Source organism: Melospiza georgiana, chromosome 13 (genome assembly GCF_028018845.1).
Source record: "Melospiza georgiana isolate bMelGeo1 chromosome 13, bMelGeo1.pri, whole genome shotgun sequence".
NCBI classification, from domain to species: domain Eukaryota; kingdom Metazoa; phylum Chordata; class Aves; order Passeriformes; family Passerellidae; genus Melospiza; species Melospiza georgiana.
In genome coordinates this window covers 11,061,190-11,076,386 of record NC_080442.1, presented here as the reverse complement: position 1 = coordinate 11,076,386, position 15,197 = coordinate 11,061,190, and the positions used below count along the sequence as shown (strand labels likewise).

General features: G+C 45.5%; 1 protein-coding gene across 1 annotated transcript; it reads right to left on the bottom strand.

Moving 5' to 3' along the window:
- Nucleotides 1-549: 549 nt before the first annotated feature.
- On the bottom strand, nt 550-14,402 carry WHAMM (WASP homolog associated with actin, golgi membranes and microtubules). The gene is given in 12 exon segments (XM_058033612.1): nt 550-1,855; nt 4,168-4,690; nt 5,067-5,162; nt 5,247-5,333; nt 6,715-6,902; nt 7,868-8,033; nt 8,700-8,869; nt 9,358-9,508; nt 10,787-10,960; nt 13,752-14,315; nt 14,318-14,363; nt 14,365-14,402. Coding segments are annotated over 12 exon segments (2,481 nt in total). The 5' UTR covers nt 14,394-14,402; the 3' UTR covers nt 550-1,568.
- Nucleotides 14,403-15,197: the final 795 nt, after the last annotated feature.

Below are 15,197 nucleotides of genomic sequence, written 5' to 3'. Positions count from 1 at the left end.
TGGGCTGAGCACCCCCTCTGCCCAGGGTACCCTTGGGGCAGAAATCTTTGCTTTCACAGGATGATTTTCTCTATGGGAAGTGCTCAGTCAGTATTGGGGTGCGTTCTGCCCTGCTGCCCCCAGCCCAGCCCAGTAACGCCTCACCTGTGCTCATGTTCCTTTTGCCTCTCGTTGGTTTCACAGCAAAGGACCAAAACCAGTGGTTTTTCCTCAAATCCAAACGGCAGTAGGTGCTTAAACAGTAAAAAATGAACTCCCAGCTGCTGCTTCTTCTTCTTGCATGAAAACTGCTGCATACATATTTACTGTGCTGATTAAACAGATCTGCTGCTCTACAGTGGAAGAGGGAATTAAAGCACTGTATTTTCAATTTTGTTACCAAATTACAATTCATAAATATTTGGGAAAATAGGGGCATTTACATACACCATTAGTGAGAGTGCAGTTGCTGTACGGCTGCCACTTGCTATCCAAACCCAGGGTACCATGGTATAAATAATGCTCAGTTCACAGCAGTATCCTAAAGTGACAGCACACTCAATCTACTTCTTCTGTCAAGATATATTTTTATTAAGGGTCAGTATAAACTTCAAAAAAATAACTTTAATAATTTGTGCCACTATCTACCCAAAATAGCAAGAGTCTCTAAATTGCATGTAGCTGAATTTTGAAATAGCCCGATTCCAGGCACAACCTGCCATTTGTAAGGCCATCAGGTAATTTAAATTCATGAGAGTAGCTATTAACATGCATTGAAGTTCTCAGTGGAGAAATGCAGCCCTGCATCACAGGACTAAATCCTGAAAAATATTGTATACAATATTTTGGCTCTTTCTTTCATGTCAACAGGTCGTTGTAAATGCAGATGTATGAAAAACATTTAACATCTAAAAGTTCTCTATACTTAACCTTTCAGCTAAAAAAGTAAACTTTTCAGTAATTACTGCAGTAGTGTTTATTTCAAACTTGAAACTGATCTCCCCAATCAGCATTATCAAGCCATCCAAAAGTGCACACTTTCTAGGATGATGATAAATGGAATACCCGGGCAGTTATTTAAGAGTGAGCTGTATTAGACAAGCAAAACATTTAAGAATTTTCTGGACAATGGAGGCAGGAGTGAGAGACTCCAGATTATGCTACATTTTTTGGTCTGCCTCTGTCACCACAGATTTGCCTCTACTTTTACCTGACAAAAGAGATTTTCAGTTATATTTTCACTCCTTAAACTTTGTTGTGATAGCATTACCCACTGTGTAGTAACAATCTAAATAATATATGTTTAAATCCAGCATTTCAGCTGTCTTCAGATGTGGTGAAAACACTACATGGTTGAGCCAAGAACACCTATTAGCGCAAGCACAATTTGGAGTATGATTTATCATGCAAAAATATGAATCTCTAGCTCCTACAGAAAATCAGCAGGATTCTTTTACTTTACAAGACATTTTGGACTATGAGAACACCACACACAACCACACATTTCCTTCATTTTGACAGGGACAGTCTTCGACAATGTGCAAAATGAGGCACACACTCTGTTGCAGTCAGCAAGTCTGTTAGGCAGGTTAGTTGTCCCATTCTCCATTATTCTGATCGTTGTCCTCCTCTTCTTCAGAATCAGCAGACACTTTCTTAATTCTCTGCATGGCTGCCTTAATGCTTCTCTCCAGCTCATTGGGGGATCCTCTGCTGCCATCTCTGTCAGCATCTCGATTCACTTTCCTTAGTTTAACCCCCTGCCTGATGGCAGAGAGGATGCTGTCCTTCACAGAGGTGTAGGGGTTTGGCTGCTCCACTCTGCGGAGGTGAACTTCACTGCGCTTCAGAGAGGCCAGAACTTCATCCATGGACCCTGCAACACACCCAGCTACTGTTACCAGAAAAATGAGACAACCACACTTCAGAGGCATGAAGCCCTACCCAAGTGCTCAGGGCTCTTCCTTTAAGCTGTGCTAGCCCTAGGATGGTCTGTGCTGGCACACGAATGGTCTGTTCTGGCACAGACTCTTTCAAGCTCTGCAACAGCAGGCTCTGGAACTGCTTTTAAAAAGCAGTTACAGCTTTTTTATCTTGAATTGAGAATCCAATGCCTCTTCATCATTATATAAGGCTGTGCTCTAAGGAAGAAATTATACACAAAGGACAACACTCTTTTTCATTACAACTTTATGGGCTTTTAAAAAAAATTTCACTGAACCAAAAAAATCTCTTGCATTCTGTGTTATAAACAATCCACCATCCCTCCTAGCTTGCCCAGAAGCCTGCTGAGACAGTCAATTGCATTTTTGCTCAGCCAAGAGAAAAATGGAAGGATTTGACTAGAAGGGCTTTAAAGTGCATCACTGAAGTCACTGGGAGCCAGATCAGGCCTATACAGGCAGCTCTTTTCTGCATGGACTTAGAAAACAATTCCTATTTTACAACATGATTTAGATCTCAGGTGTATGTTTCTGAACTGCAGACCATGAAGGAAACCATACTGAGAGTTTCCACTAGAGCTCCTGATACACACTAATTTGAGTTTTACTCCTGCTGGACTCTCTGCTGCTTGCTCCAGACTGTCAGACAGGGAGGCTGTTTCCCTGGACAGCAATAGGTCCAGACCATCTGTGCCTCACAGCTAGAAACATTTTTGCCATGCGCAGTGCACACAAGGTTATGTGATTAACATCAACCACTTGAAATGGAACAGGCTGCTAAATCCTGTGCTACCTTCAGAGCCTGAAAAGGATCAAGCAAAGATCCACCAGATTGCCTTACAAAGCCTACAAGTAAGAGAGTCTTAAGTCTGCTACCTAAATGGGCTACCTGGTAAAAGATTTGTCAAACAAACAAATTATGAAAGCAGCCTCTCCTGGCTTTTAACACACAAAGACATGAGTAGCCCATAAAACCAACATGTTTATGAAGCTGTTTCAGTAAGTTCCTGTGGTAATCTAGCAATTACAGTTACAGCTACTGACATGATGGCTTTCTTCAAGAAACAGGTGTAAACAACTAATCATATCTCTTCAATAAACAAAAAAACCTATTTTCTTATCCAAAAATAATGAAAAGACATCAATGTTAGGCCATGAACAGCAGCAAATACTAGCTACCAGAAAGGCTGTTCCAATAGTAATAAGATCACTCAGGTGTACAACTCCTGTTGCTAATCAAGGCTTCTTAAGAGTATCTGTGGTAGTTATCCCATGGATATCCCACACTGAAGTCTGCATTGGATGCACAGCAGTTTGCCATGGTAACTCAATTGTGTCTCAGCCCTTCAGCTGCTTGTACTTCCCCACAGCTTGGAAGAACTGAAAACACTGAACTTCCCCTGGTATTTCTGCCTGTGGTTTGCCTCTGAACTGATAGGATACAAAGGCTGCTTGCATGTATTGTGAAGAGTTGAAAAGGAAAAGGAATGTACCACTTTTAAAGACACTGTTCATACTAGCATAAGCTACACTGTGAAAAACAACAAAAAAAATTGCAGCCTTCCAGCTTAGATCAATCTCTCTGACATAGTCAAAATATCCACTCACCTCAGAGACAAAAATAAATCTGTTAGCAGGATGCACCCAGTGCAGCCCTGGGAGGCTGCTGAGCTCTATTGTCATTCAAACTACTGCTACAATTGCCAAGTTCAGCCTTCAATTACACCTGCATGATCCCGCTAACAAAGCAAAGGTGTAACAGAGCACAATTTCTTCCCTGGGAATGTATGCCAAAGCTATTCACCTGCCTTTCAAATCCTGGTTGAATTCTGCATGAATTCCCTCCCTTAGGAAACCTTTATTTAGAAACCAAGCAAATTGTGAGTGGACAAAAGCTGCGCACACCACAGAAACATAAGCAGCCCAATTACTAGCTCTGTAGTACATACATCATGAACACTAAAATGTAGCCTTAGTACAGCTACAAATTTACCCACACTGGTGTTCTGACTGGACCATCAGGACCCTGTGAAGTATCTCAAACAGCAAACACAGATCATTGTTACTCATTTAACATCCTGAGCTATGGTCAGTGTTATTTTATGTCATTGCTTAGACTAAGCTTTCTAGGAGACTCATTCTTCTGATCAAAACTACACACTATTCCTGTCCAGAAGAAGAGGAGGGAGACCACAAAAATACAGGAAATGCATTAAAAAGCAGCAGTAGATGTGAGCCTACTTACCTATGCAATTATTTATAGACCTCCTGGATGAGTCATCCTGATTGTGCAGTGCAGGGCTTTCTGAGGGGCTGTCAGAGCTGAGGGGAAGTGGTTTATCCTCTGTTGCTGATGGTGTTTTTAACTGGAAGGGTAGGGGGGGAGGTGGGGGTGGAGGGGGCAAGGGAGGAGGTGGTGGAGGTGGTGGAGGAGGAGGTGGTGAGCATGGAGAGCTCATCAATTCCTCGCTGTGCTTTTGTTCCTCTGTGTCCCCATCAGTAACAAAAATCTGGACAGGGATGTCTGCTGGGGTATTCTGACATGGAGCTTTTGGTTCCTTGTCTTCCACAAGCAGAATGCTCTGTGGCTGCTCGAGAGCTGCCCTTACTCTTGGTGAGGGTGCAGGGCTCAGAGCTGCTGGGGCTGCCCCTGTGCTCGATGCAGGGGGAGGGGACAGCACCACACCCTGCTGAGGGATGCCTCGTGGCAGCCTGGGACTGCGAGGCTGGGGACCAGACGTCTTCAGAACAACATGAGCTGGACACTTCTGGAAAAGCAATCATAAGGTAGGAGGTCACATCTCCATTGGACTGGCCAAAACATCAGCCCCAATGAGATAAAAAGCCACACAGAGCACAGAACTGTCCCACTCACCCATTCAAGCAGAAAATTCAACCCTGAATAAATTTAAATGAATAATAAAGCATTTATTTCAAAGCCATTTCTTCACCTGTATTCTTTGCAACCAAGTCCACACCCAGAAACTGTATCCTTATAGGAGATTTAATCACCTGTACTCACTACATATAATCCTATTTTAGGCTATCCCAATAGCTGTCTCTGACTGGGACAATGCTCACATGTGAGCTATGGCAGCTTTCTGACACGTTCTGACACTGGACTACTGCAGTTACAGTACTTGCCTCCCTGAATACTTTCAGCCTCTCCAGCGTTTTCTGACGTTCCTGGCTTATCCAAGCTTTTTTCTTTTTCTCCTCTTCTTTTTGTTTGTCTCTCTTCTGCATTAAAACACAAGTAAGTGAGCCTTAGTGTGTGAAAACCGGCAGCTGCCAGCCTGCCCAGGGCTGCTGTTGGGTACTCACTATCTGGATGCTGTGGTGCTGCTGGAAGCGCTTTCTGCTCTCCTCTGCCTGTTGCAGCCTCTGCCGGTGGCTCGCCTCACACTGATCCTGGGGGAAGAGCAGAATTCATGCAACTCTCAGTCAGTTCACACTTCCTCTGCACCAGCTCTGCCAGTAACTCCTGAGCACCAGCCACTAAACAGCAACCACAGCTGGGTGCTTGGCAGTGCCAAGAAAGATGGCTAAGCTCAACTAGTGTCAGATGTGAGACCCTCATGGTGAAGTCTGTGGGACTCCTTCATGGCTAAAGCAAATGTTCTCCTAATCAGCCATATTTTTATTCATGCTGGAGCAAAAATGATCCAGATGTGACCCAACCCCTGTCTTACAGTTTATTAAAAAAAAAAAAAAAAAAAAAAAAAAAGAGAAGAAAGGGAGATGAAAAGCAGAGAAGAAATGAGCTCATGCAAAGACACGAGGAAGGCAAGAAGGAAGCTAGCAAAGCACTACAAAAATACAAAGCTACTTTTCCCCCTCTCCCTCATTTGCCATAGCTCCCAAGTACAAAAGGCAGGGAAGCAAAGGTATGGGAAGCACAAGAAGCCTAGCAAGGGTACTCTCTGTTGGTAAAAAGTACCAAAGAGAAGCCACAGGTTTCAGTATTTTCTCTGGGAGTTGCTTTTTGTCTCTGTACAGAGGGGGATTATCCACATGGCTGGACAAGCATTTGCAAACCATGTGGCATTTGGCTTCAGTGTTATACAACCAATAGACAGCAATTAAGTAAATGAAAACAGAAGCAAAAGAAGTGTCTGCCAAGGAAGCAGTTGTAAGAGACAATGATGGCTCACAAAACATTTCCAATGTAATTCCCAGTTTGTCCAGGCTACTGAGAGATAAAAGGTCAGACAGACTCGAAACTAAACTCTGCTCTCTGCCCCAGCAGAACTGCAGGTGTGAGGTAAACTCCTTTTACTGAGAAGGTTCATGAGAGTCAACTTTTGTCTTCCTAGTGTTCTGCTCTGATTGGGAAACAAACGAAAAACTGCCCTTTGCACAGAACTGAGAGCTGTTAAAGTTTCCCCTTCCTCCTGTTCAAAGGTAAAGTATCAGTGTGTGAGTTGTCCTATCACTGCAGCTTCCTCCACAGAAGGTCAGTTTCCTCCTCTACTGCAGCTGATTTGGAAAAGGCCGCTAGGGCAAAGCTCCAGCTGGCCCCACAGGGGTCAGGTAAGGTCTAGCTGATGGGAGAACACCTGGGTCACCCAGGTAAGTTTGTGCTCTCTTTCCAAGCCAGACACACTTGCACCACATCACGGAGTGTAAAGCTGTTAAAATCACATTGCCCCTCTTTCAGCTTGCAGGCCTTGGCACTGAGTCACGAATCATCTTGCACGCTCCACCCAAACTTCCCTAATTGTTTCCTGTCCATCCCTCGTGAGTCAAGACATCAGCTGAAGGAAATGCACATCTCCAGGACTGCATTTACTTTTTTGTTCCTGAGGTAGGCTCTCCTCGCACAGACAGTCCCACGCTTTGTCTCCAACTGCTTTGTCTTCTGCCTCAGCACCGTCATGGCTGACAAGTTAGCGAAATGTTGTCCCATGCTCTGTTCAATGACCTTGAGCTCCTCAGGATTTTCACATGTATCATAGTAAACAACTTCATCCTGTTTCTCTAAAAAGGCATTTGGCATTTTTTAAGAAACCAAAAATTGCCACAGTCATTTAAACATTTAAAGAGCTAATGACATTTTCAAAGCCATTGAAGGCAGTGAGTTAGTTATGAGTAAGTGTAAAGCTCCAGAGCCGAGCTGGGTCCTTCACAGTCATATGCAAACATGTCACATTACTCACAGGGCAGCTTTGCAGGATCAAATTTATGCTGTTAGCATTTGTTATTTAGCTTCCTCTTTCAAATGTCTCCCTGTGTTCCAACTCCTACCTTCACCAAGTGGAGTTTTTCCTGGAAAATGGAAGACTCTTCTGATCAACACTGGGTGTCTTGTTTTACTATTTACCACGCTTCAGTTATGTAACAAGTGGCAGCAATGTTTACCTCACAGTGTACGTGGTAAACTCATGGAGAATTCATAAGCACAAAAAAGAACACGACTGGTGCCTAACTTGGTACAACTGTGTCACAAAGAGACACTTTAACTGGAAGACAGTAGTGTTCAGGTACCATTCTAGCTACAACCACCTCTTTTTGTCACTATAGGACGCATTTTGTAATTTCTACATGTTAGATTAGAATAGATGATGATAAAGTACAGGACCTACTTCAGCAGGTTCATGATACCCAGTTTCTGTGCATAGATCTTGCAGCTATTAGAGCAGTTAAGCACTGTCAATATAAATTACTCCATGCTAAACCAGGGCATGCACAAATCACAGCTGCTAGCAAGAGGAGCAACCGCTGTGGCTGTTTTTTTTAAACTTGTGTTATCAAATTAGTGCCTAATTAATTAAAGTGTCTAATTAAAGACAAAATATCAGATGGTACCACAGCATTAATGTTTTCCAGCAATGCTTTCTATTAGCAAGACCCAAGCAATGATATCCTTCTTTTTAATTGAAAACAGAGCAGGCTATGTCACTTCTGTGTTCTGAACATGTGCTTAAATAATATTTTATTCTCACCTTTAATCTGTCTCTTTATAGTGTCCAGCTGTACAATAAGCAGCATCTCTTCATGTTTCAATACTTCAAGCTGTACATTATATAATTCCAGCTGTGTTTCATAATACTGTATTTCCAGCTCCTCCACTATACCTAAATTCTCTTCTTGTTCTCCAAGATTCTCCATCTGTAACAGAAAATAAAAAGCATTAGTAACAAAATATGCACACATGAAACGTGTGGATGCACAGATGCCTATAAGGAGCCTGGTCTAACTGGCAGCTGCTTTGGTATGGAAAACAACAGAGCATTAGAAATAGCTTGAAGCAGAAACTCAAAGGAGCAGAGAACCTTATTAACCTTAAGTATACATTTACCTTCATTTTACCAGGAAAGACTTCATTATAATCTGTACAAATGATACTGCTCCTGAAAACAATTATACATGGTACAGTTCACTACTCTCGGAAAATAAATATCAGGTACTCCTAGCAGCAGTTACAAGGCATCAAAGACTAGTATTAAAGAAGTATCTTAATTTTTCAGTGTCCTCTGAAAATAATATCTGGTCTTTACCTCCATAAAAGGAAACAATTTCAAAGACTATTATCACAAATGCTCAAATGATACTTGAACTCTAAAAGCATGTATGCTAAGCTTTGCTGAGTGTCCTCAAACATGCAGGAGCAATTAAAAAACGGCAGACATGCATTTTCCACAACATAAAACTGTGCTGAAAACCTAAATTGTTGCACAGACAGACTTGAAAAGCCTACTCTCATGACCATTCTGGTAGGTTTTGATCAGCCCTTCAAAAAACAGCGACAGAAAAGGAGGCTTTGTAAGGTCTTACGAGTTTCTGAATGCCAGATCTCTTCTGTTTCAGGCACAGCTCTCTCGCCCTCAGATGCTGAAGGGTTTCTTTTGCTAACATATATTTCAGGTTTTCTAGTCGTGGCAAAGCTGATGCCCAGGTGGTTTTACCAAATCTCTCCTCATCTTGCTCCATCTGTTTGTGCATTGCTGTAGATTAAAACATGGCAGTAAAGCATGAGAAATGCAGTGTACTAACAGCCCTTGTGTGTTTCTGAAGTATTAAAAATGCTAATCTTATTAAACTATTTCTGAAGCTTAGAAATTACAAGATTACAAGGTTGAATTTGTGACCTTATACATGTAAGTAAAATACTTCATTGCACTATGGCAATACACCCTAACAGTTGCACAGCAACATATTCTGTTCACATGCTGAAATCCTTGAGGCTTGCACATAAAGCATTAAAAGCACCCATGGCTTTTGTGCAGAGGTTTGCAGCTGTATATCTCAGGCAAGTCAAATCCAAGTTGTAAACTAAACTGGTTAAAAGATATAAAAATCCTAAGTGAATAAAGTATTTCTTTCTTAAGTTGGACACTCACCTGAACCTCAGGTTCTGCACAGAGGTAAGAAGAGCTCTCAGTCACCTAAGTTAGGTATTTACACAACCTTTTGTGTAAGTCATTCTGATTACCTGCCAGAGCCTTTACAGTTTCCTTGAAGTAGTTCACTGTGATATCCTGAATGGAGCACACAGCACTCTCAGCTCTCTTAGTCCATTCATCAGCATCCTTCTGCAAAGCTGCTACTCTTCTAGGCCCCAGATTATCATACTGCAAAGATTTCTACAAGGACACAAAACTCTCAGTTACCACTTGGTTTCCACAGAGGTGCAGCCACACTATGCTACACTTGGAGATGTTTCAAGAATGGTGGCAAACATGACCTTCCCCTCACCTGTCACAAAGTGAATCACTGCTCATTCCTATTTCTCATTCTCTAGGCTGATTCAGAACCTTTGTTCTCCAATCCTGACCTCACACTTGGATTAATTTACTTCTTAAAATATTTTTTAAACTATCATCTTTAAAATGGCATCCAACACAAGCGTTTTTTATTGTTACTAAAAGTAACACTTCAATGTGCAATGTTCTCTTCTATTTTTCCCCACGTGTTGACAGCACATTGCACCAGCAGGTTCTCCAGTTTGGCAGCTCTTTCACACAGGAACAGGGATACAGAAAAGAAACAGAAGAGAATGTTTTCAAGTCCACAAAGGAGACACAGGAACAAGCCTAGTATTCAAATATATTTTTAGAAGAATTATATTTCAAATGAGCCTCAATATCCCTTACAGGTTTTTTTTAAAATATAATCTTTGTTTCATTCTTTCCAATTTCCACTTTAATTTTCAGAACAGTACATTGAACATTTTATTGTCACAGGTTTAGACCTTCAATATTCAAGCACCTTAATCTAAACTTAAAACTGTTCTGCTCTCTTTGGGAACATTAACAGCTCACTTTAATTTTAACACACTATTTAGGGAAAATCAACATAGTAAATGCCTGTTGTTTCCAGGGGCATCGTAACTTTCAGAATGTGCTTCCAGTTTAAGATGCACATAAAACAAAGTGAATGCAGGGGCAACTGATATATTTTCATCTGCAGTTCTAGCAGGTTGTAGCAGTAACAGAAAACTCCTTTGAGTGGGAAGGTCTCCTCCACAACTGAGTTAATCTGGTGCATCAGCATTCCAGGGGATGACACACTGAATGTAAAAACTAATCCCATGGGAAGGCGGCACAACAAAGACTACGTATAACACAGTAAATTCAGCCTCCCAGAGTAAACTCCAGGGAGGTGGAGCCAGGGGATATTCTCCTTTTAAGTGGGAAGTCAGCTGCAGTTCTAATCAAGCCATTATCATGGACTCTGAGATCCTGAGAGTGGCTCTGCCCTAACTCTGAATTTGTCAGTCATGTCTGGTGGTTTGGCAGAGGGAAAAAAAGCAGGTACAGGCAGAAGTAGGGAATGTTACATGATTTGAGCCTGAACTGCTCCAAGAGCAGCTGATGCCCCACTGTGTAGCTTGGCCTTTCACTCTGTACAGGCAGACTCACCAGGATTTCCAGTTTGTACAGTGTCGCCAGCTCTCGCATGTCTCTGAAGGGCTGCAGCAAATACTGGTAGAATTGTGTTGCCATGGTGACCAAATCCTGATAAGCTTCATCTTCTTCTTCATAAACCTTCATCAAAGCCACCATTGTGTCAGCACTTTTATGCTGCTGCAGAACCTAGTGGGATAAAAGGTAAATCAGCCACGGCTGCTTTGCATTTGTGTGTGCTGGATGCTGCCAGGCTCCAGACCTGTCCTTCCACTGCCAACTCTCCCTTCCCTGTGCCAGGCACTCTGCAGCCACCCCAGGTGAAAATACCCCCAACTCCACACTAATTAGAGGCACTAATTGCTGCACATTCCATCAGGAGCCTGCAAGGAGCATCCTGCCTAGGGCGTCTACCAGAAACATTCTAATAACTGTGAGCAGATGACTTGGTTGCTGCTTTTTATAAACACAAATGGGAATCTTGGGAATTCTGTGCTGGAAGGACAAGCAAGGTATTCTTAAACTGGACATTGCATTGCTTCCACAATTACTAAATGCCTGCTAATGAGTTTCTGGATCCAGAATCTCTGACTTCAGGCACAGAAAAAACAGATTGGCATTTACTTCAGATACACCCTGCAGTTAAATTCCTTTAGCATTTGTATAATTTATAATAGCTAATTCTAACCTCAGTTCTAGTGGTACTACACTTTGTAAGTCACAGTTCTTCCATGGAATTACTGCCATTCGATAGAGTAGGCCCTATTTGTTTCCTTCTATGACAAAATAAAAAGTTGGGGATTTCCCCTCAGTTGCATTTGTTTACTGGTACCAATCACAGCTTCAATGGTTTTTCTTTGACACCAGCTGGCAGAGCTCATGGCATGCTCTACGTGCCAGGATAGTGAGCTGGCTGAGAGAACACAGCTAAGTTCCACTGAGAAACAGACCTTCCTGGAAGGACAGCGTGTGCTCTGCAGCTCCATAAAGAGGGAAGGGGATGGGAGGGGGGTGTGTTACCAGGAGTGAGAGAAAACATAAAAAAAAAATAAGCTTGGGTTGTGTTGCAACTGAAAAGCACTGAAATTAAACCATCTTGTTTGTTGTTGCCAGCTGAGTCTGGGTAAGACAGCAGAGTTCCCATGTATGGAGGAACTTCCCCAGGGAAAATCTGTGGAAGTCAGCTCAAGGGCATTTCCCACCCACCCTGTCTGCAGGCCTGGCACAACAGGGGAACAAGAGAATGTGAACTCCAACATTTCTGATAATCCCATACGTGTGATAGCCTCTTGGGCCTCCCAGGAGCTTGTGGCAGCTCAGACACAGTCCTAGGGCCCACCAGCAGCAATTTCAGTCTGCTTTTGACCCACTGTGGAAGCCAAATACAAATGCAAGAGCTGACTTTTTGATTCCCAGTCTAAAAGCAACAAGTGAGGGTCATGCTGCTCCTGGAGCATGCTTAGAGTGAGTAGAGGGGAAGTGTTAGTGAAGGATATTAATGTAAAAAGCAAAAAAGGATGCTCTGGTACTTCAGGTTGGTTTAATGTCTATTTCTTAAGTTTTCCATAACTTGGTCTAGACTACAGTATAAAGAATTTATGTCCCTGTTAGGCCTGCAAGTACAATAACACTCTACAGCATGTTTAGCCATGTCTAAAACATAGCTGGAAATCAGAGAGTAACTATCAGAGGCACCAAGCTGTACCTCATCACCAAGCCCCAAACTGCCACAGAGCTGAACAGGCTCGTGCTGCTTCCAAGAGAACGTGGTGGCTGGAATATATTTCTAACTGGGCTGTGAACTTAGTCAGTGACAGACACTTTTGTATACAACAAGGCACATGTTCATGTAAACTAAAGCTGTGTTTTTAAAAACAATGTCTTTCTGAAAAAGTAGTGTTGTTTCATCTGTTGAATACTGCAATAGAAAAGAGAAGGCTGAAGTCAACTGTCATAACTTTCCTCCAAAGCATGATCAGGCTACTTTGCCAGAAGATTGTAAACAGGTACTGCAAGAAACAGCAGCACCACACTGCTGAGCCTGAAGTGTCTGTAACTCATCAACATTCCGATGTCCTAACTGCAACTCTGTCACTACACACCACCCTTTGAATCCTTGCTTACAAGAAGGGGAAAAGATCCAGGAACACATCTATAGCAAGAAGAAACCTAAGGCACCAAAGGAAGAAAGTGCTAATATCATCATTACTTCAATCAGTAGGGCAGAATTTGACACTTAAATAACCAGCAAAAACCCACACACAATTTCTTAGAATACAAACCACTTATTTGTATAGGACCAGGACTAAGTTTGGCCTTAAAAAAAGACTGAGAATCCCCCAGTTACAAGCATTACTGCAAACATGTAGTCTGAGACCTTCTCAGGGAGGTTAGAAAATTAGCACATGATTGTATTCTCCTCTTCGGTTACTGTTCCACCCATTGCCCAACACCCCTGGATGTTTTTAGCCATGTGTTTTTGTAGGAGTGCCTGCAGCTTAAGTAAGAGCCCCAATGTCTTACAGCGACTGCCCACGTGGACGTGGCTTATTCCCCACTTAATAAAGGTGCACCTCCAAGACCGATGACACTTAGTACTTTGGAAAGTGACTTTGTAGCTTCCAAACAATAAAGAAGTGTTAGTGTAAGCACAAATCTGGACATTGGACAACACCAGGAGCGAGCTGGTATCAGTGACTCGGTCACCCTTGCTCACGTGAGTCTGGCGAGGCTGCCCGGATCGATGGAGTCCCGCAGCAGCAGCAGGGACTGCCAGGCTTCCCTGCAGCCCCCAGGGGAGCACGGGGCGCCCAGCCGGAGCTCAGACAGGCGCACCCATGAGTTGAGCAGCAGCAGCACCGAGCACTGAACACAGTCCCGCACCGAGGGGCCCCTTCCCTGCCCGCAGCGTGGCCCGGCAGCCCCGGCCCCGCACCCTCGGGCCAGCCCCGCGCCCCGGCTCCCTCCTCTCCTCCCGTACCCGCCTCAGGGCCTCCTTGGCCCGGGCCAGGTGGCCGCGCAGGGCCTTCCCGCGGAGCTCGTGCAGGCTCTCGAAGTACTCGTCGTCGCAGCAGCGGTCGGCGGCGAAGAGCGCGTCCAGCACCACGCGGGCGCCGCAGAGCTCCAGGGCCCAGCCCAGGTACAGCTCCAGCGCCCGGCACAGCTCCTGCAGCTCGGCCTCGTCCGGCGCGGCGCCGCCGGGGAACAGCACGGCCCAGAGCCCGCCGGAGGCCGCGCCGGGCAGAGCGGGCGGCAGCTCGGGGAAGGCGGGCTCCAGGCGCGGGCACACGGCCGACAGCTGCCGGTGGACGCCGCGCAGGGCCGGCGCCGAGAAGAGCCCGGCCCAGCTCTGCGGGGCCTGCTCCGCCGCCTCCGCCCGCCCGTGGCAGGTCACCGCGAACGCGCCCTCCGCGCCGTTCCACGCCACGAGGAAGCGGAGCCGCGGCGGCGGCTGAGGCTCGGCGAAGGCGGTGTCGCGCACGGCCACCCACCCCTCCAGGCTGTCGGGCTGCGGCTCCATCGCGACAGCGGCGGCGGCGGCCCCGCGGGCCCCGGAGCGAAACAGAAACCGAGCGGCGGGGGGGGCGGGGCCGGGCGCGTCACCGGCAGCGCCCGCGCCCATTGGCGAGAGCACAGGGGGCGGGACCGCGATGTCGGGGCGGGGTCAGAGGGGGCGGGGCCGTGATGGGGCGGGGCCAGGGCGGCCCTCGCGGCGGGAGCGGAAAATAAACAGTGCTGTAGTAAAAGAGCGAGAGGACGGCCCGGGAAAGGCCCTTTGTCCTGGCGTGGGTGGGGTTGGGAGGTGACCCCGAAGATCATGTTCCCACCCCTCTGCCATGGGCAGGGACTCCTTCCACCAGGCCAGGATGCTCAGAGCTTCATCCCGCCTGGCATCCACGCCTTCCCTGGGCAACCAGGCCAGGGCCTCACCACCCTCACAGTAAAAACTTTCTTCCCAATATGTAACCTAAAACTACTCTCAATTTGAACCATTCCCCCTTGTCCTGTCAGTACATGCTCTTGCGAATACTCTTGCCCCATCTCCCATGTGTGTTTCCTTCAGGTGCTGGCAGGAGAAAGCTTTGTGGAATGAGCGGCTGTTCCTGTGAGGAGTGGCGGGTGGGAGCAGGCCACACACAGCCCCACGTCTGAGCCGCTGCATGAGGGGCAGCTTTCCTCACTGCCATCGTTCCTGCGGCCCTCACAAAAGTCCACGCATTGTTGCATTCTACAACAGCAAGCAAACCCCACACTCCTTCCCCTTGAGCCTGAGCCCTGGGGCCCTGTGCCCACAAACAGCCCAGGGTGCTTGTCCTGACACCCAGCTCAGCCCCACAGTCACCATGCTCTGTATAAATGCCACCCAAACGCTGCCTCATGGGCACCGAGGGAGCAAAGAGAACCAGGGTGATGGAACAAGAACAGT